This window comes from Falco biarmicus, chromosome 1 (genome assembly GCF_023638135.1).
Source record: "Falco biarmicus isolate bFalBia1 chromosome 1, bFalBia1.pri, whole genome shotgun sequence".
Taxonomy (NCBI): domain Eukaryota; kingdom Metazoa; phylum Chordata; class Aves; order Falconiformes; family Falconidae; genus Falco; species Falco biarmicus.
In genome coordinates, this window is record NC_079288.1 from 10,375,253 (window position 1) to 10,394,612 (window position 19,360).

General features: G+C 53.8%; 1 protein-coding gene across 4 annotated transcripts in view; it reads right to left on the minus strand.

The window, feature by feature from the left end:
- PIK3R6 (phosphoinositide-3-kinase regulatory subunit 6) overlaps window positions 1-19,360 on the minus strand; it is a 42,310-nt gene that overhangs the window by 5,562 nt on the left and 17,388 nt on the right. For 3 of the 4 annotated variants that reach the window (XM_056341684.1, XM_056341692.1, XM_056341702.1), the window contains 15 exons: window positions 17,044-17,176; window positions 14,093-14,176; window positions 12,889-12,980; window positions 10,526-10,594; window positions 9,899-10,031; window positions 8,489-8,558; window positions 7,892-8,075; window positions 6,961-7,108; window positions 5,705-5,791; window positions 4,793-5,249; window positions 4,043-4,142; window positions 3,152-3,274; window positions 2,540-2,650; window positions 851-941; window positions 72-157 (listed from right to left, as the gene is read on the minus strand). In XM_056341684.1, the coding sequence (XP_056197659.1) occupies window positions 72-157; window positions 851-941; window positions 2,540-2,650; window positions 3,152-3,274; window positions 4,043-4,142; window positions 4,793-5,249; window positions 5,705-5,791; window positions 6,961-7,108; window positions 7,892-8,075; window positions 8,489-8,558; window positions 9,899-10,031; window positions 10,526-10,594; window positions 12,889-12,980; window positions 14,093-14,176; window positions 17,044-17,056 (1,848 nt within the window). In that variant the 5' untranslated portion in view covers window positions 17,057-17,176. The remainder of the gene's footprint in view (window positions 1-71; window positions 158-850; window positions 942-2,539; window positions 2,651-3,151; window positions 3,275-4,042; window positions 4,143-4,792; window positions 5,250-5,704; window positions 5,792-6,960; window positions 7,109-7,891; window positions 8,076-8,488; window positions 8,559-9,898; window positions 10,032-10,525; window positions 10,595-12,888; window positions 12,981-14,092; window positions 14,177-17,043; window positions 17,177-19,360) is intronic. The other variant, XM_056341712.1, reaches the window with a different exon arrangement.

Genomic DNA, 19,360 nt, shown 5'->3' on the forward strand with positions numbered 1-19,360 from the left:
TTGGGAGATCAGTGCCATGCTGGGGATCCCTGTGAGCAGAGACGTTTTGGGCTGCTGAGAGCCCCACTTACCTTTCTGTATGTTACTGTGAGATCTATGCCAGGGCCATCCAGGGTTGTTTTCTTCTTGGTCATGTTTAACTCTGCAAGGAGGGAACCTGGTAGGATTGAGGTTTCACTTGTCCCACCTGTCTGTGGTCAGCAGGGAGGGGTCCTCCCCTGGGACAAGACACCCCCTCCATCACACAGCAGTCGTGGTCTGGCACACCGATCCTTCGCACCTTGCCTACAAGAGCTGAGACTCTGTACACTCCACAGGTCCAGTGAGACGGACTCACCCGAGGGTCTGTGCCCACCCACAACGGCAAACAGACATCAGATGGGACACGGGGTGCACTGGTGGAAGGGCTGGATGTGACCTCTGTAACGGTCCAGCCTTCAAGCACCCTTTTCCCATCACTGGCAACTCAAGGAAGCTGAATTGCTAATAGGGAAAACATCTGTCAAAGGGGGTGGCTATAAATCCCAGGTTGTTTCCTCAATAAAAACATGGTGCTGGCCCAACTTCAGAGGGTCCTGAAGCCAGCCAGAGGCACAGTCTACAAAACCCGGTTGAGACCAGGAGCCAGTGACCACAAGGTCTCTCATTTAGCCTGGTGTCATGAGCCTGAGAGGGAGATGGAGATGTTTAGGGAAGTCTCCTGCTCGTCATGGAGCAAGGGATATCGCCCCATGGCATGGCCTTGACTGCTGCAGGCTGAAGGACAGGGTGAGCGGGAGCTGGGGCCAGCAGGACCCCTCCCAGGGTGGCAGCCCCTGCTGCAGGGCTCAGCGTGGGGGGACGCACGCACCTCTGTAGGAGATGCTCTCCTGCACCTGGGTGCGCAGCTCCGTGAGGAACACATCCTCGGCTGGCTCCTGGGCCGGGTCATTGAAGAAAATCTGAAAGAGAGGAAAATCTTTAAGAACAGCTCCTCCTGGGTCACCAGACCAAGCGTGTGGCATCACACAGAGCTTGTGGCATGAGCAGGTTCTCCAGAGCGCCCAGGTGTGGCACTGGGAGAGGGAATCTATGAGTTCACCATAGCAGCCCGTGGGGTGGAAGGAACTGCTGTTGCTCTGCCTCCTGAAGCCCAGGAGCACGGCAGGCTGTGGCCGAGGGTGGTGGACCTGGCCAGCAGAGCCAGGGCAGTGTCCCCTGCCACTGGGTGTCACTGTGCACTCACAGACCAGTCCATTCCCAGGACCTGCCCACCCGCAGCCCAGGTCCAGGGGAGCAGCTTGACTGACTGCAGATGCTGGCTTGGCTTCAAGGCATGGCATCTCTGCCTGAGACGCCTACGTCAACTTGTCACTTCAGACCTACGAATTATTTTCTTTTTACGGGTTTGTTTCGAGCAAATTGTGAAGATAAGGTTCTGAGGAACCTCACCTAGCTACACCTAGACTTATGTCTGACTCCTGTGGGACCTGACCCTCACTTCCAGGAAAATTCTCTGCAGCCAAAGAGGAGGAGCAGCGTGGTCTTAACCAAAGAGGCAAAACAGGCTTAGTGTTTCCAGATGAAGCAGCCTCACACCCTGTATGACAACAAGGTAGGTTAGGTGCCTTTATCTGAAAACCACATCTGGAGTCAGTTCCTCTTCCCCTGCTTGACTCACCCACTCTCATGCCTGCTTTTGATTTTTGTCTTGGAGGAGAAATGAGTGGAATAAAAATTCACCAAAAAACCCACATCCCCAGCCGCACAAGCTGAGGACCAGGTGCTCCCATTGTTTAGAATCTACTTGTTATCAGTTCGAGTCCTGGTGATGCTCTATCAGGAGTTACCAAAGCTCTTCCAGCTTTTTGCAAGCCACATGCCAGTTTGCTCATTAGTGGCTGCTCCTGCTGCAATAGGTTACCACGTTGGCTACAGGTAGATTAAAAGGAGACACATGCATCAATGCCACCCCCTAAGCTTTGACGGGGGGGGGGGGGGAACTGCCAGAGGAGCAGATGGGGGGGTTGCATGACTGAATACAGTAGTTCTTTGCTCTCATATCAAGTGCCAGGTCTCACTCTGATACCATTTCAGAGAAAAGCTGGCAGGAAATAAATAAAATGGTGTTTCAGGAAGCCCTGCAAAGCCCCTGCAAGGTACAAGAAGTAGAAAACAAGAAGTTTTGGCAAAACCACTCAGAAAACTCCTGTTTGCTCATAGCGTCTAAAGCAGCAGGAGATGCCAGAGCTCCCTGGGCAAACCTGAATCCAGTGGAGCAGGAAATCTGTGTCCTTACCAGGTAATTTCAAGGCTCACTTTGCTGACCTGTCTGATCCTGAAATAGCCTTCCTGGGACCATTGACTCCAGCTGAGCTCTGCAGCAGGAGTCGCTAGATCCAGGAGCTTGGCAAGGAGGGGACAGGCTGGGGAGCATGGGGACCCGGCTCAGATCTGCTGTAAGCCCCCAGACCCCACTGGCTTTGCACAGCTCTGCCCACAGCCGGGCTCTGCAAGCTCTTGCAGGGCCACATGAAGGCACAAGGGTTGCAGCACCCACCTTCACAGTGTAGACCTGGAAGCAGACAGGCTGGGTGCCCATGCGAACGTAGTAAGCGATCACATCGGTGATGAACAGATCAGTCACAAGATGTTTGCTTGGAGAGGAAGGCTGGGGGGGCAAATCACGTTATGGATCACCCACAGTCAGTTCTCAAAAACACTGCCACAAACTCTTATGTCTTCCTAGATAATGAGCAATGTCGCCCAGGGCAGCACTGACCTGCTCTCCCACAACTAGCCAAAGCGCGTGGGAGAAACGAAGACTTACACCCACCTCCCAGCCTTTCTGCAAGCTATCAATGGTGGCTCAAACTGCCAGGAAATGAGAGCTGGGGCTATTTCAGCAATGCCTCATTTACATTTTCTTTCTTGAAACCTGCCATTTCCTATCCCTTGACCAAAAAAAACCCTCTTTGAATGCAGCAAATGGGTTTTGTGGGCTGTGGCAGCATCAGCCGCATGCACCTTTCTGGGTGCAGGGCACTGGGGCGGGTTGGCAGCCGCTGTGTGGGGCACGGAGGGGCCCTGCAGGGCACGAGCTCATCTTCAGTCTGGCAGATGTGTTTGGGAAACTGGCTGGGCTGGGGAGGTGGGAAGGTTTCACTCGTACCATGGCGGCCAGCTTGGGAATCACGTGGCACAGAGTATTGATGTTGCTCTCGTACCATGGGTCAGCTCTGCCCAGGTAGCCGGCCACCTCGCAGAGCTCCTCGTCACCGGTGGCAGCATGGTCCTGCAGGAGAAACACACGGCTCAGGGTATGATCATGGCTCAAAATAGCCATAGAAAAGGCAGAGGGAGCTGTGGCACGAACACCCCATGGGCAGCTCCCCCATCCCTCCCGCTTCCCTGCTTGGTCCAGAAAAGATGGCAAAACACTTCTTGCAGCACTCCTTTAGCAGGTGCTCGAGAACAAAAACTAAGTGAAGAATGGAAGGAAGAAATACTCTTTTTAATAATGGCACGTTTGTCAGGGCTCACAGCCAGCTCTAGGCCAGCTTAAAATACTGTGAGGAGTGCAACCACTTATTTATAGCTGTCTTGAGGCTGTCAGAGGGGAAGAGATGTGCCCAAGATAAACTGCTAGGTAGTGGCTTGCAGAACTAAAACTGGGGCCGTGACCAAGCAGGCAAAGCTCTAGGTAAGGGGCACCTGCTTCCCTTAAGTGTTTGGGAGGTGAAGAGCATCAGTCATTTATTAATGACATCCCTCGATCCTCCTATAGTTGGGGCACAGAAGCAGAACTGATGCCATCACTAGGCTGTGAGTTATCACCTGTCAGGGACTGGAGCAACCCGAATGTCTCCAGGGCTGATGGATTCCCGAAGACAGTCTGCAAATGGAGCCCAGCCGCCCTGCCTTGGCTCCCATCCTCCTTGTTCTAGGAACAAGGCATTAATGGACGTGAATTCCTGTAACCCCCTCCCTCTTCTTCCTCCAAAAACACCATCATTTGCTGGCAGCCAGCGGCAGCAGCCAGAGCTGCCAAGCCCAGACTCACCGTCATGGCCAAGGTGTTTGGCTGCCCTGTCACCACTGGGATGTAGTAGAACTGCAGGTTCAGCCTGGGAGTCAGGAAAACTCTCCGTGTTTCTCGTTTCCTTGAAATGGAAAAATAAATAGCCGTGTCACAAGGGGAAGGTGGAAGAACATGGCTCTTGGCCAAGGCTGGGCAGTGCCAAGAGACCGCAGCTGCTCTGCACCAGGAGCGCATGCCCTGCACGCACGCCTCCCTTGCCCAGTGCAACAGGATAGCAGTAACGCCCCCGGGCTCTCAAACTGAGCAAGGCGAGATGGTGGGGGTAAGGGGCATCCCACAGACAGGCTCTTGGCTGGGACTGGTGGTCCCATCTGCACCCAGCTCTGCTGCCTGCACTGTGACTCAGTCCCACCCCATGCTGCTCTCCTGGCCCAGGTGAACCAGCTGGGAAGAGCCAGCTGGAAAAAAGCTTTTCTTTAGAAGTTTTTCCTTTTGCACAGAAAAATGTCTTGCCTCCTTTATGGTTCATTTAACCTATTCTATGGGCAGAAGGGAAAAAGCCTCACTGCGTGCATCACTTGGGTCAACAGAGCCAAATGGTGCCATGCAGCCAGGGGAGTCAGATGCATTTGGGTGCAAAATACCTGAGTCTCACCCTGCCCCAGGTACTGCTGGAGCCCAACCCCCTCCCCAGCCATCTTGGAGAAGATGCAAAGCCCACACTCTGTCCTCCCTTCCCCCAAGCCACCAGAAGCCATGGCTGCTGGTTACCTCAAAGAGTGGTAGGCTTGGGCCAGGCGCCCTAGGACCCGGTCGTCCCCCAGCAGCACGATGCGGGCAGTGTGCAGCCTCTGGAGCGGGGCTGCAGGCTCCGGGGTGATGCCTGGTCTCCTCTGCAGCTTCACCGGGGACTTCGTCCCGGCACCATTGCAGCCAGCCTGCAGGAAGGCCATGCTCTCCAGTGGCGACGGCTTTTTTTTAATGCCACCCTTCCTGTGGAGCCGGGATTGCTCTGTTTCAGCACCGCAAGGGGCAAAAGGCTCCTCGACTGCCATGAGCAGGTCTCGTTCGATGCCACTGTCAGTGGAGAGCACGGAGAAGCGGGTCTGCTCGCAGCACTCGCAATCCGAAATGATGTCCTGGATCTCGAAGTTGTCCAGGTCCTGGCTTAGGCAGTCGGGTTCGCAGCTCTGCGACAGCGGGCGGATGAACAGCACCAATTCCTTCCCTGCAGGCAGAAGGGAGCTTGAGGAGGGAAATACAACCAAAGCCAGGCTGAGCATAATCCTGCTCAGCACCCCTCCTCTCATGCAAACCGCAGGGCCAAGACCTCCACCAGCAGGTCCAAGAGGAGTCAGTCTTTCAGTCCTGTTTCACACTGTACCATGAAAAGAGCTCAGTATCACTCATATCATGTACTGTGGGCACATCCTGCTCAGCCTCTCCCACAAGGATCCTCTCCTTGTCTCCTTCACCCCTCTCCCCCCACTAATCCCCTGATCTGACCCCAACACCGCACAAGTAGGAAGGCTGGTGCAGTCGGCACGAGCCTCCATGAGCTTGGCCCTTGGGTGACGGTTATGAAACTCACTGCTCAATAATCAGGGCTAAATTATATGTTTTGCACTGGCTTCCCAGCCTCAGGCACTGTCCGAACTCCCCACAGCCCCACAGTGCACTCACAGAGCTGGTCATCTTCTGTCCAGAGGTGAAAGCTGATGTTGGGGTTGGGCAGAGGGGTGTCCTGCAGTCCTCCCAGGGGAGCATCACCTGGGGGAAACAAGGATGCTTGTAACACACGGGACCAGCTTTCCCCCACAGATGCATGAACCCCCACTGGTGCTGTGCTTCAGACCATGGCTGAGATGGCCCATGCTGAGCCCCCAAGGGCTCTCCCACCCTCATTGCCTTCTGGCCAGACAGGAGGCTGTAATCACAGATCTCTGCTCTCGAGACTGAGCCACAGGAAGATACCTGCACCATTGGTGGAAGGGAGAAATGAAGATGGGGAAACTGAGGCATGGCCGAGAGAAGGACCTTGCTTTGCTGCGGACAGCAGAGGAATTGCAAAATAAAGAAAACATTCTTCTGGCATTGGGCCTTCAACCCACATGGCAGGACCTGCCTCAGTCATATCAGCTGAGATTCAAGGGAGCCCTTTGACCCCACCATCACTGGCTATTTTTAACCCATTATAGTTCTGTGAGAAGCAGTGAGACAATTTAATAGCTCACTTCCATCAGAAGGATACGATCCCACTCCTCTCCCTGCCCCACTGGCTGTTCCTCCTCACGTCTTGCACTGGTACAGTCTCCAGCTCTTTCCAAGGAGGGGGCTGGGGTGTAGGGACCTTCCACCAGTAGTAGCCAGGAAGAGGGAAACATGACTCCCATTTCCCTCTAGTCTAGCCCAGATTTGTGTGAGGAGCTGTGACAGATGGGGACACGTGTTATAGTCTGTGTAGCCCCGATGGCACCAGGCTGGAACAGAGCTCTGCCAGGGATGGGAGAAGATGGCAGTGCCACCATCCACATCAGCACAGGGTTGCATGGAGTGGTGCGCAGTGACTCCCCAGTACACCAGCAAAGCCCTAGAGTCCTGATGTCCAGCTCCCCCGGCTGACACCTGTAGCACCCTTTGCAAACAACAGATGCATCTCCAGGCCTCAGGGCCGCTGAACTAGCAGCAGTTTGCCACAGTCCCTTTCCTCAGGTGCCTTCCACTGCCACATGCCGTTTGCCATCCTGGACATCAGGTCCCTGCAAGGAGCCAGGCTGCAAGGACCTGACCAGGTGATGGATGCTGCTGAGGTAGAGGCAGACGGGAGCTGGGGATGGACAGCTCTGGGAGGGCAATGGTGAAGATATAGCAGCGAGGCAAGGGCCTGCCAGCTTGCACAGCTCCCTTAACACCCTGTGCATGGCTGGCCGGGAGCTCACCTGCTTGGCAGGAGCTGAGGATGGCGTGGGAGATCTCCTCCAGCCTGGCCGCGTGCTGGCTGCGGTCTGCACTCGCCTGGTTTCCTGCACACTCCACTGCCACCACCACTTGCCGGAACCAGTGCTCGACATCACTCGTGGGCATAACCTATGTGAGAAGCAGCTGTTAACACCCAGGGGGGAGTGAAAAGGGAAGATGCTCCATGGGAAGGGCTGTGGGAGGGGGCAGAAAGAGGGCAAACGTGTCCTGCAAGAGTTGTTGTTTCTCAGCAGAGGACACAAATGCCTCCTTGTCCCTGGGGAAGGCTGCAGGAGGAGAGGTGTTGGCTGTACCGTCTGCTTAAAGCTTTTTTCTGGCAGGTTTGTAGCTGATGGGCACTGTGCTGCCAGCTGCCACAAGCTCAGAGAGCCAGCAGCAGAGCTGGCAGCTCGAACAGCCCTCAGGAGACGGGGACAGCCGGCACAAAAAGGTGTCCTTGCAAAGGAAATCACTAAGAGCCCCTGCAAAGTCACCTTTCTGCACCAGACATTTGTCCTGCTGTGGCCCCACAGCTCCTTGCAGGAGGTTTTGGAGAAAACTGGCTGAAACCTTTCTGCTGAGTTGCTTTTGCATGAGCAGTGGCTCAGAGCAGCCTGTATTTCAGCTGCAGAGCCCAGCTTTGCTGTGCAAAACTGAAGGCTCAGAGTGAAGATCCAAAACTTCTGGCTCCTGCTACAGCAACTGTTTTAATATTTGAAGAATTTTTTTCATTTAACACTTGCTTCGCCCTTAGCCCAGCCTTGCAAGTAACATGGGCTACTGGGGTTGGAGACCAGCAGTGAGGAGGCTGGGGGTCTCTCCACTTGCCAAAAAACCTTCCCCTGGTGCCCAGCAAGAGCAGGACCATTAGAAAAACATAAGTGGTGGTGCTGCAGAAGTGCTGCCAGTTACCTGCAAGGTCGCCTTCAAGCTGCTGATGTCGCAGCCCTCGCCCAGGGCCGCCTGCATGGTGTGGAGGATCACATAGCACATGCATGCCCGGGGGCTCTGGGAGACCCGAGCTGCCTCCGTGTCAGTGACTAGTGCATTGCAGATGGCTTCAGAGAGCAGCTCGGGATCAGCAAAGATGAAAATCCTGCGTGGGGCAGAAGGATGGGAAAAGAGGGAGGTGAGATGAGGACTCCCTGTTATGACATCAGGGCTGGCATGAGCAGCTCACGTCCCCATTATCCTGTACAGAGGAAAAGAGTCGCTGCTGATATTTCCCTGCCCTGCCCTGTCTCCCACCAAGGGAAGCTTCCTACCTCCCAGGACCACAGAAATAAATTGGGACACATGGGAGGGACGTGCTCCTCCCAATGCAAAGCTTGTTTTAGCGAGGCTGTGGATGCCACCAAATTGTGTCCCCCAAGACCATGTACTGCCGTGTGGTTCATGTCCAAATTGTCTGTTCCGCCTGGCATTAATTCAGAGTGCAGGAAAAGGAGATTTCACTGTGGGGCTATGAAAGAAATAAAAGCAACAATACATTCAAAGAAGTGCACTCACTTTTCCTGATAAGGGTACGGGTCGCTTTTGAGGCTTTGTTCGGAAATGACCATCCTTTGGTACAATGTACCTAGCAAATGCAAAAGGACAAACATGCAGGAGTCAGAGCATGAGAAATAACAACGCGACTCCCCGGAGCAGCTCGGTGCTGCTCCTGGTTGTAGAGGCTGGTGGCGGCTCTGCCAAGGCTGGCCAACACCCATTGCTGGAGACATGATGTAAAAGAGCCAAGAATCAGGCCCAGAGTTAAAAACAGCCAAGGACAAAGACATGCTACATAAAAAGAAAACCCCTTCTATTCAGGGATGATTTCCTGTATTTCCCTTCCTTTGTTTAGTGGATTATGAGCTTGGGAGCAGGGTCGGAAGCAGGAGGAAGAGCCCTACCCCCGGTCTCCATCCCCGTGGCCACAGCGGGGGACAGCGCTCGGGTGGATACGAAGAACACGACATGTTTCTGAATGAGGAGAGATGTACTTTACCCTCACCCAGCTCTGGGGTGGGGAAGATACACCAACCCCACACAGCTCGGGTGCAGTCATCCTGTGAGCCTTGCGGTGCTCTGAGAGCAGCCCTGCCGGAAAGCCTCATCTCTCCACATCGAATCATTCTTTTACCAAACTTCTAAAAGATTCTAAAAGAATCTGAAAGAAAGGTGAGATGAAGGTGGACCTTGGAGCTTCAGAAAATGCTGTCCTGGGGAAGGATGGTCGGGGTGATGGGCTGACACTACCAAGAGTGGCACTTTCTCTCTGATTTCCCACCAGATCTCTCATATTTTACCTCCACCTCGCAAGGTGTCTGCACCTTGCACTGTTTTACAGGATTGCTTTTAAGGACTTTTATTAAAGAAAACTTCAACAAGAAGAACTTTAATGAGCAAGGTAGAGAAAAAAGAAAACAGAGTTGTCCTCTGGCTTGCTTTATAAAAGGAACTATTCCCTGCAGAAACTAACAACATATTAGTGTCTAAAACCTGATGCGCAGGTAGTGGAGGGGGAGCCCGTGCTGGACAGCCTGCAACTGTCTCAGATGGAGACTTCACTTTGCAAAAAGGAGACCGCCACAAAACGTACTGAGATGCCCAGGCTGGGAGCGTAACCACCCCGTTTCCCATGCAGACAGAGGGTGTATATACACCTGGCCTTAGGCGGGCTGGACTTGGCTCTGGTGGTACCTACCCTGACAGCAGGAGGACCCCAAGGTTTTCTGCATAACTCAGGCTCAGCAGCCTGAAATCAGGGGAACCGTCCCATCCAAATACATCCCTAAGACCCCCAGGCATTTGGCTAGCCCCCTGCAGAAATCCCTGCCACGTCTCACTGCATTAGACAAAGGCCATCTCAGGCATGGAATGCTCCAGACCCCCACTACCATTGCCTTGAGGACCCCTGAGGAGAAGACTTCGTACCCGGTGCTGTCCTTTCCATCTTCAGCCTGATGGCATAGTCCAAACCGATGGTGCAGAAAGGCTTGGGCAGGGTGAGCAGCTTCTTACAGAAATCGTACACCCTGCCGCAGAGCTCATCGGAGATGCAGGGAGCCTGGAGCGAGAAAGGGGCAGGTAAGGAGATGCCACGGGCAGTCATCCCTAACGGTGCTCTCCCCACAGCAGACCCCAGGGTGGGAGAGCCCAGAGCTACACCAAATTCAATATGGATTTAAATGCAATATATGAAGCAGAATCAGGCTCTACGGTTGTTTGGAAGCCTCCAGCAATAGCCACCGAAGGGCTGTGGGCACACATTTTTGCCAGGCTGTGGCTCCCTACGCCATCAGGCACCAAAACACCTCCAGAAAAGGGGGTCAGCTGGAAGAACCTGTCACTCCCATACTTGGCACAGGTGACAGTGTCTCAGCCATCAAACAGCACCCTGGGAAATGCACAAATGAGTCCACCCGTGGTAGTCCCAGGGCTTTGCTGGGCAGGTACTGGGATATTTCAGCACAGGAATAGGTGCTGAGTGACTTCAGGTGACCCTTCCTGTGGCTTCTGATTTCCCTGGATCTTGCCCCAGCGAAGCCCGTGGTAGGTTACCTTTATCAAGGTGTACATCAGCGTGTGCAGCAAGGGGATGATGTAATGTCTGAAGTCACCTCGCTCCGCCTGTGGAACCGAAAGGCACAGTCAGCGCAGGCAGCGCCTGGCAGAATGCTGGGATGAACAGCACCAGAGACCAGAGCCAGGAGAGCCACCAGAGCCCCAGGATGTGCTGGGTTTTGTCTGCTCAGCAGCTCAGACACACAGGGTGAGCACAGGCATTCACCCTGGCTTAGGGGGGTGATGCTCCTCGGGTCAAGGTGCAGTTTGGGACTCTCCATGGGCCATCAGGGTGGGCAGGATGTCCCTGGGGTATGGCGGGCATCCCATGCATACAAGCCAAGCCCTGGTGGGGGGTGGCCACACTGCCATGGCCACTGCCACGCTGCAGGGCTAGAGGTTGCTGTAGGGATGTGAGGGGCTCCGGGAGCTGCTGAGAGATGGTTGGCACAGAGCTGTGCAGCACACACATGGCAGCCATGGTAGGAGCGGGCTAGCAGAAGTTTCTAACTGAGCTCATTAAGGAGTTCTTTTCTGTTGCGAAAACTCACGCGGACATACAAAACCTCTGGAAAAAGCCTGACTTACATTTGGTGGGTGTGCGACCAGAGTGAACAGGGAGGAGAGATGCTCTTGTGTCCCCATTCTGGCCCATGGGAAGCCAGATGGATGCTCGAGCTGACACAGCTCTGGCCCCTCCCTGCAGCCTGGCCTGGCTCTAACAGCTCCAGCAACAGGAATGCCCCTGGATAAACCTGGGAAAGATACTTCCACCCCAAAGATATTTCTAGCACCTTTCTTCAGGGCTGCTGTGCTGATGGATCTAAGCTAAATGGATCTGATGGCAGCAAAGCTTTAGAAATGATCAGTAAAATGAATAATAACAAAATTGCTGAGACCAGCTGATATTTGCCCAGGGCCCCAGAGAAACTCAAGCATGAAATTGCTTAATTGTCATCTGTGGTTGATACTGACTGCTCAGAGCTGCTGCAGTACCAGAGGAATGGGGTAAAAAAACCCAAACCAACCAAACCCAAACAAGAAAAAAACCCAAGAAAAATTGACACTGATTTCCAAAGAAGAGCTTCAGGGAGATGAAGGGAATTACACACCAGGAGGCCTGCCACCCCTCCTGGGCAAGGAAAGATAAGAGTAGCAGAGTGATAATAGGCATAACTGGGAGGGAGCGACATGGCTTTTGCAGAGGAAAGCAGACCTCAAGCCCCCTGGGGGAATCCCTGCATCCATAACCAAGGGTGATGTGGGTGTTCCCATCCGTCTGGATTTGCCAAAGCCACTTGGTGACTTCCCTTCCCAAGGCACTGATGGAAGCTCAACTGCCACAGCATGAGAGCTGCAGCCTGCAAACAGCCTCAGAGCTGCTTAACAGGCAGGCAGGAATCACTGCGATGCGTGCACGGGGATCTGTGCCGGGCTGCCGGGGCTCAGGGGTGCGAGGGGCGTGCGGACGGAGAGAGGTGACGGCACTGCGGAGGGTGCTTGGCCCCCCCGGCGCGGTGAGCTGCAGCTGGCCGGGTACACAGGAGCTGAGCGATGCTGAGCAAGGCAACTCCGTCCTTCCAGCTCGAAAGAAGAAATAGCAAAGGTGCAGAGAAAATGGTACAGGGAGGTTTCTGCACCAGGGATGACTTGCAGGGGCTTGTCACCGGGGTGGGGAGGAGGAGGTGGAGGGGGGACAAGGGCTGTTCCTCCCCACGCCAGAATGAGAGGGCACTGGGTGAAATGAGGCACGCTCCTAAGAAAGAATAGGTGCTACTTCTACACATGACATCTCATCAACCTACAAACCAAGTCGTGACAGGATGCTGAGGGTGCTAAAGATTTACACAGGAACAGAAAATGACAAGACAAATCAATGGAACAAATAATCCATCACAAGTTTTCCATCAGATGCTCACAGGACAGGACACTGGGTTAGATGTTTCTGCTCTGACACTGTTTGGGGTGGAAACGAGTGAGGCAGAGGAGAAATCTCCGTTCTGCCTGCGACTACAGCTGGAGGGAGGTTTGTGGTGGTCAGGAGTGCTCTGTGCTGTTTGCAAACTGCAAAGGGCTGCCTGCCTCTGGCTGCTGCAGCATCAAGGAGCCTGGGGAGGCTCCCTGCTCTGCCAAAAGTGACTCTTCATCACTTTTGTGGCAAACCTTGGTCCCTGCAGCCATCAGCTGGGGATGAGCTACAGCTCTGCCCCCGTGTTCCACAGTTTTGCACTCTGTGCTATGAGCCAGGGTCTCCAGCCAGGCTCAAGGTGCCTAAAAACATCCCTCTGCTCCCCTGGGCCCCACAGCAAGGCACATGCTGCGGAGGGGCTGAGCCCTGCACCCTGCACCCAGGCACTCACCCTTTCCAGCTCCTTCACCAGGATCCTGACCAGGATGGAGCTGTTGCTGGGATTCTGGTCAATCTTTTTATGCAGAGTCCATCGAAGCATCCCTGAGAAATGAAAGCCAAGAAAGAGGTCAGGTTGCCAAGGAGAACAGTGCTGGATCACAGAGGAATTGGGAGAACCTGGGCACTGTTGCAGCCAAAATCACCTGCTGGGATGCTACACTGACATCACTCTCAGAGCTAAAGCAGGCTTCCCTGCCCCCTGCTTCAGTCATCCACCCTCTGCAAGGGACAAATGCTGCTGCTGCCTCGATTCTGGATGCAGCATTGATGTATCGTACCTCTAATACTGGGAGACCTTTGGAAAAAGGTCCTAGAGATCCTAGGATTGGGAGGCTGGAGGAAAGCAAGGCAGGGCAATGGACATGAAGTTTGTTTCCCATTCCCTCTGTTTATGACTGTCTGCTTTCACCGCCTGCCCCGAGAAATTTGGGTTCCTGCTGGTCCCAGCACACAGCACCTGAACACTGAGTGCCAATAGCTCACACTCAGAGCAAGGACCACAAAGCATCTCAGTCCTGCAGATGCCAAGGCTCGTTCCAGACAAAATCAAATTTAATTAACTGCAAAATATTCCATGCGCTCCAGGTAAAATCAATTTTTCAAAATTAATTAAGCTTCCTACAGCTATAGCAGTCCAGTTGCTGGGTCAGCTAGAGTTTTATTCTCCAAAACCTTAACACGGGGATTTCAACGAACTCTTTAGCGAGGACCCAAGCAGTGCGTGCAAAGCGATATCCCCGCGGGGAGGGACGGGGACACTGCAGCTCAGGGGTGTTAAGCGAGTTGGGCAGGGCTATGTGGCAAGTCAGTGTCAGAGCTGGGAACAGCATCACAGACTCTGGCATTTGATGTCCCACCTCAATGCTGGACCTCCTGGGTGAGTGCAGAGTGTGAAAGGTGTAACAGTTACATAAAGGAGGGATGAAAGCCACTGCATGGCAGACACCAGGAGCTGGCCAAAGATTTAGCACCTCCAAAAGTAGTCTAGAAAGGGCAGAGCAGTGCCAGAGAGGTGAAGCCACCCCGTGTCCCCCCACTCTGGCACTGACTGAGAGAGAGGGGAGCAGTGAGGGGTTTGGGGCCAAGAAAATGCCCCAGCAAGGCAGCGTTGGGGGTGGCACTGACCCCCAGAAGCTGTGCCAGGGGTCTCTCACCTCGGTCGCATTGGCAGGTGGGGTGGTGCCCATCCAGCTCTCGTAGCAGCGTGCGGACACGGCGCAGGATGTCCGACTCTACCTCTGCAGGGACAAAGAGGACGTGAACAGCCAGGCCAGCCCCCAGGGGACAGCCCCAGGGGAGGAGGCACTGCTGTGGGGGAGTACGGGGACTGCACCCCTCAGGATGGTCTCAGCAGGTTTCAAGCCCAGATGAGCCTCAATAGATACAGGGCAGAGCTCTCCCCAGGGCCACCAGAGCTGGGGGTGAATGCCACCCCATGGACTGGTGGCCCCTGGAGCCATACTGGAGAGCAAAGTGCTCCTACAGGGATGTGGTGGTAGAGAAGCTCTGCAGAGGACTGCTGATGGCTGAGCTCTGCAGAGCCCCTCTCTCCCTGTTCAGTTGAAATAAAATTTAAAAATAAACCCCCCCACACATTAAATATAGAAACTAACAAAATTAAACCACAGTTTGTCACCATGCAAGAGCAGAAACACCTCTCCATTTCGGTACTGCATGGGTTCAGCCTCAGCCCTATGCCTGTCGCAAGAAGCCTTCTTGCCGCAAGGTCTGCTGCTCACATCAGCAGCTCACCTCTCGTGGGAAACCCAAGCAGAGCCACCAAGCTGGCATGTCACCTCCTGCTTTCCACCCACGACCCCTCACAGCCTCTCCTCCATGTTCGACCAGCCACCCATGGGCCCCAGGTACCTTCTGCTCCCCCAGGCAGGGACCTGAAGTTGGTGCTTCTGCCCGGCAGCTGCCACGCAAGCCTTGCACATGTCAAAACCAAACTGCATCCTGCTTTCAGCCAAAAATAAGCCCGACAACCTCAGACCCAGTTTGGGGTATGACTCTTACGTGAGGTGAGGACTCGTGATCATGAGCTCACTTGCACGACAGCTGGCCGGCTATGTGTGCCAACATCTTGCAGATGTAAAATACAGCCCCGACAGCAGTGGGGTATTGGTCAGGAAAGCTGCAAGGTCCCTCTACTCCACCACAACCTGTCTTTGTGTCCCTCCTTACACTGGGCTACTCTTCCCCTAGAGGCAAAATGATTATCGTTCCTTTGTAATTTAAAAAAAAAAAAAAGAAAAAAAGAAAAAAAAGCATTATATGAGGTTGGGAATTATTAGGTTATGTTCTCCTTCTGTAGCATGTAGGCTACAGCAGCCAGAACATGGTCTGATCCAGCGGAGGATCTCAGCTGTCTGTGGTAATCACATCCCAGGGCTTTGCAAGGAACAGTGACTGGGGGAGGCGGGATAGGAGCTGGCTGGTTGGGAGCTATGGGAAGGGAAACAGGAAAACACTGACAGGGTTTTACAGCTCAGCTGGTGGATCAGACCAACGGGGGCATCTCCACTGGGAGTTCCTGGGGGCAGAGATCCATCAAGACACGATCATGCAGGAGGTGGGGCAGCTTTGAGTATCTGGTCCCTCCTGCCATGCAGACCCATACACCATCTCAGGATGGGTCTGAAGCAAAAAACAGAGATGATTTTTTGCTCTTCTGCTGTGTCTTTTAGTGGTGGCCCAGGGTCATCACGCAGGGGAGTAGATGTGACACCCCACAGCTGCCACTGTTCCCACTGGTGATGCACATGAGAGAGCAGGAGCACTCTGCCCCTCACAGCATCCTTGCTACCTCCTCGGCACTCTCAGGGCAGGCAACACAGCCAGACACACGACAAGCCACTCCTGCCCTCTCCGAGCCCAAGACTGCAGGGCCATGGGTCCCATGAGATGGTGACCGGGCCACAGGGGCAGCAGACACAAGCCCTGCATGAAAGACAACTGGGAAATGCAAAATGTAAACGGGGATGGCCTATTCCTGAGTACACTCCAATGGCCAAAATAGCTCTCCTGGCTGCTGACCCCAGGGAAGTGCATCCCCTTAAGGATGCTTGTATGGAGGGTTCACTGGATTCAGGCTTCTGCAGAGCAGTACCTCCTGCCGTGGCTTCAGTTGAAGCCGTGTCAGAAAACAACCACACACACTCGAATTCACAGTCATTCACGTGTGTTACACGCTGTTGTGAAGTCGTGTGTGCGTACATGGGAAGTCCCATCTCTGCCAGCACAGGTCATGCCATCGTACCCTCTGGGGGAGAAACTACAGTGCACAAATGTTCTTTGAAATGGGATTTTTCTCATTTTGGAAGTGTTGCTTGGGGAAATATCTTGGAAATTTTTATTTTCTCTCCTTTTTGTTCCCTCTCCAGTGATTTGGTAAAGCTCCTCTATTTCACTGTTATATCCATTGATTTTGCACTAGGGAATCACACAATAATGGACTATCTGAAATTTCCTATTTTTGTTTGTGTATGTTTTTAATTACCAGGGGAAGTTTTTTCCTGAGCACTAATATAAATACTGTTCTCTTTTTCTAAATCAAAGCGTCTACGGTCATGATCGCTGAGGTTTCTTCATGGGGAGCAGAGCGTCAAAGCGTTTGTCCAACACAAACAAGAGGCACTTTGATCTAAAAACAGTCTTAACCTACCAACAACAAATAATGAAATAAAATATTTGAGCATTGATATCCTGACCTGGGGGCGCTGGAAGACCAATACCAGCTTGTGAAACCGTATGAAAATAAAACACAGATGGGGGGAAAAATGGACACAAAAAAATACAATAAAACATGAAAGTACTTTAAAATTCAAATGTGAATGGTTGCCAGATCTGGTGCTTTCGAAGTGCCCCCCTACTGCAGACGCGTTGGCTGCCCCTCGGTTGCTTCATGCCTCATCTCCCATCTGTCCAGCAGTGTCTGCCAACACCTTGCAAAGAGCAAGGTCTGCCCAGGGGCGGTGAATCCTCCTTAGGTACCCACATATTGTATCAGAGGGTAATCAAGGTACAAGAAGGTGGGTGAGGTGGGTTCATTCAGTTGGGATCCCCCTACCCTGGCACCCCGGGGGGGCTCAGCATCACCCACCTGTGCTCTCCATGGCCGAGCTGAGGCTGCAGCACGGGGTGGGCACAGGGGCCACAGGGCGTCTGCAATGATGAGGTGAGTGCGCAGCTGCTCCTCACTCCACGTGGGCATGGCCTTGGGTCCTGTGTTTCACCTGCAAAAAAACAGAGCACACTTGGCTCAGGATGGTGATGGAGATCAGGATCAGCCTGAACCCGGGGGTGGGGGTGTGGGTGTGGGGGGAGCGCCAAGCCACTAGGACACCGTGGGCATGGGATCCCAGGGTGGTAGATCCCAAAGGGTGAGCACAGCATGCCCCAGGGGCTGTGTTTCCCTGAAGACAGCTTCAACTTAAAGCTGAACCCGTCTGAACACTTGGTTCCCAAAGCCTCCCACAGCAAGGAGGTGCCCAGGGATGAGCATCAGCATCACTGACCAGGGCAGGATCAGGAACCTCATCTTCCCCAGGATTTAAGAATAAATGTTCAGGTTAAGTCAAAGTGAGTCTGAAATGCAAAGTCCAATCAGAAAACAACAACAAAAAAAGATGCCAAATTTCCAAGAGGTTTCTATGCTTGGTGTGCTGATCCGCTGCCATCCTGATCCAGCATCCCAGAGAAACAAACCCTAAGGAAAGCTCGGCAGCTGGTTATGCTGCAGAGGAAAGCCAGCCTGGAGCCAGACAGCTTCCCTTGCCCTCAAGCATTGTTCTCTCCAAAGAAAGAGGAAGAAAAAATAATCCTAAGAGCTGAAGAGGAAGGAAGGGAGATTTGTCTGTGACACAAGTACAAGCGGGCTGGGGAGCCGGCATGGGGCAGCCACGGGGGAGTGGAGGAGACATCGGCATCTTCTATGCAAAAATACCATCGCCGAGATGCTCAGCTGCAGCAGCCTACTCCGTGGCCAGGTACCTCCCAGCTCGTGGCTCCCACACCTCATGGTCCTGCATCTTCCAGTGTGTTACCCTCTCTTATCTCCCCATTCATGGGCACAGCAGTGACTGCAGGACTGCGCTGCCTGTATTTACAGCCTGAGTGAGCTGCAGCACCGCTTTCAGCATTTCTAGATTGAGGCTTTTCCAGCCTGCAAGTTTTGCCCTCTCTGCTTGCCTTTAGGGATGGAAAAAAACACCAGCCCTTAGATCTGAATTCTGTGATTTTCCCAAAACACCCACATTATGGTTGATAAATGTGGCCCACCTCCAGCGGTCCCCAAACCAGCACAGGCAGCAACAACGCAGTCCTGGCAGTCCTCTGCATCCCTCCAAGCACAGCCGGCCCATCAGCCCACACTTGTGCTCATGTCTTTGCTCTGTTTAGGATTCTCTCTATTGCATTTGTAGATTTAGGACCTAACTCTACTCAGGTAGGTCTTAAATCTGTAAATACCCATCACCAAACCCAGTAGCTTTGCAGCTGCAGTGGGACACAGACAGACACGTGCGGGAACACCCCTGCCATGCACCACACGAGCCCTGAGAGCATCCTGCTCTCAGCAGCTTGGAGAAGCTCATTAAAGGTTTCCTGCAGCACGCGAAATTTTCAAAACCCACCCCAGACCCATGTGGCCTTTATTTCTGGCCCCGGGGCTGGATAACAAGGTCTGGCACTGAGCCACCGCGGCGGATTTCCACCGCCTGCTGAGCAGCAGTGCCGTGGGGGCAGCTCCTGGCCATGGCTGGACGCAGAGAGGACAAGGGAGATGAGGACAGGGGACCTTCTGCAGGCCAGGGGCTTACTGTAGCAAACCCCCTGCCTCTGCTCGCACAGCTGGCCGGGGCCCAGTGCCTGGAGAGGCGACGAGATCCCAACCCTCCTCCAGCTCAGCTGATGCCTGACACCAACCTCGGAATTGCGTCCCTGTGACACATGGATACTGCTGCAGCAAGGGACCTGCCTTCTCTTCTAAGGTGACCACCCTGGGGTGCACCAGGGGTGCCTGGCAGGGCAGAGGGTGTCTACTAAGGTCAGTAAAACATTTCCCCCTCCGCACGCCATGCAGCTGAGTCATGGGGCTGCCCACAGGTTGTTCTGCTGATGGAACAGCCACCTGACTTCCCTACTGCACCCACCATGCCACCCCTGGCTGGGCACCAGGTGACTCCCAGGAGATGCTCAGCACCCCCGGTGCAGAGCCATGAGCAAGGGAAGGATGCTGTCATGCTCAGCCACAGCTGACCGCAGCCCTGGCAGCCTGCACCAAGCATCAGCCACACGTCTGCACATAAACGGGGCTTTGCTTCTGCAGGCAGAAATGGGACGTGCCTCCTGGTATGTCAGGGTCTGGGCCAGAGGAAAACATCAATTAATCCTCCTAGTTTCAAAAATTACATATCACC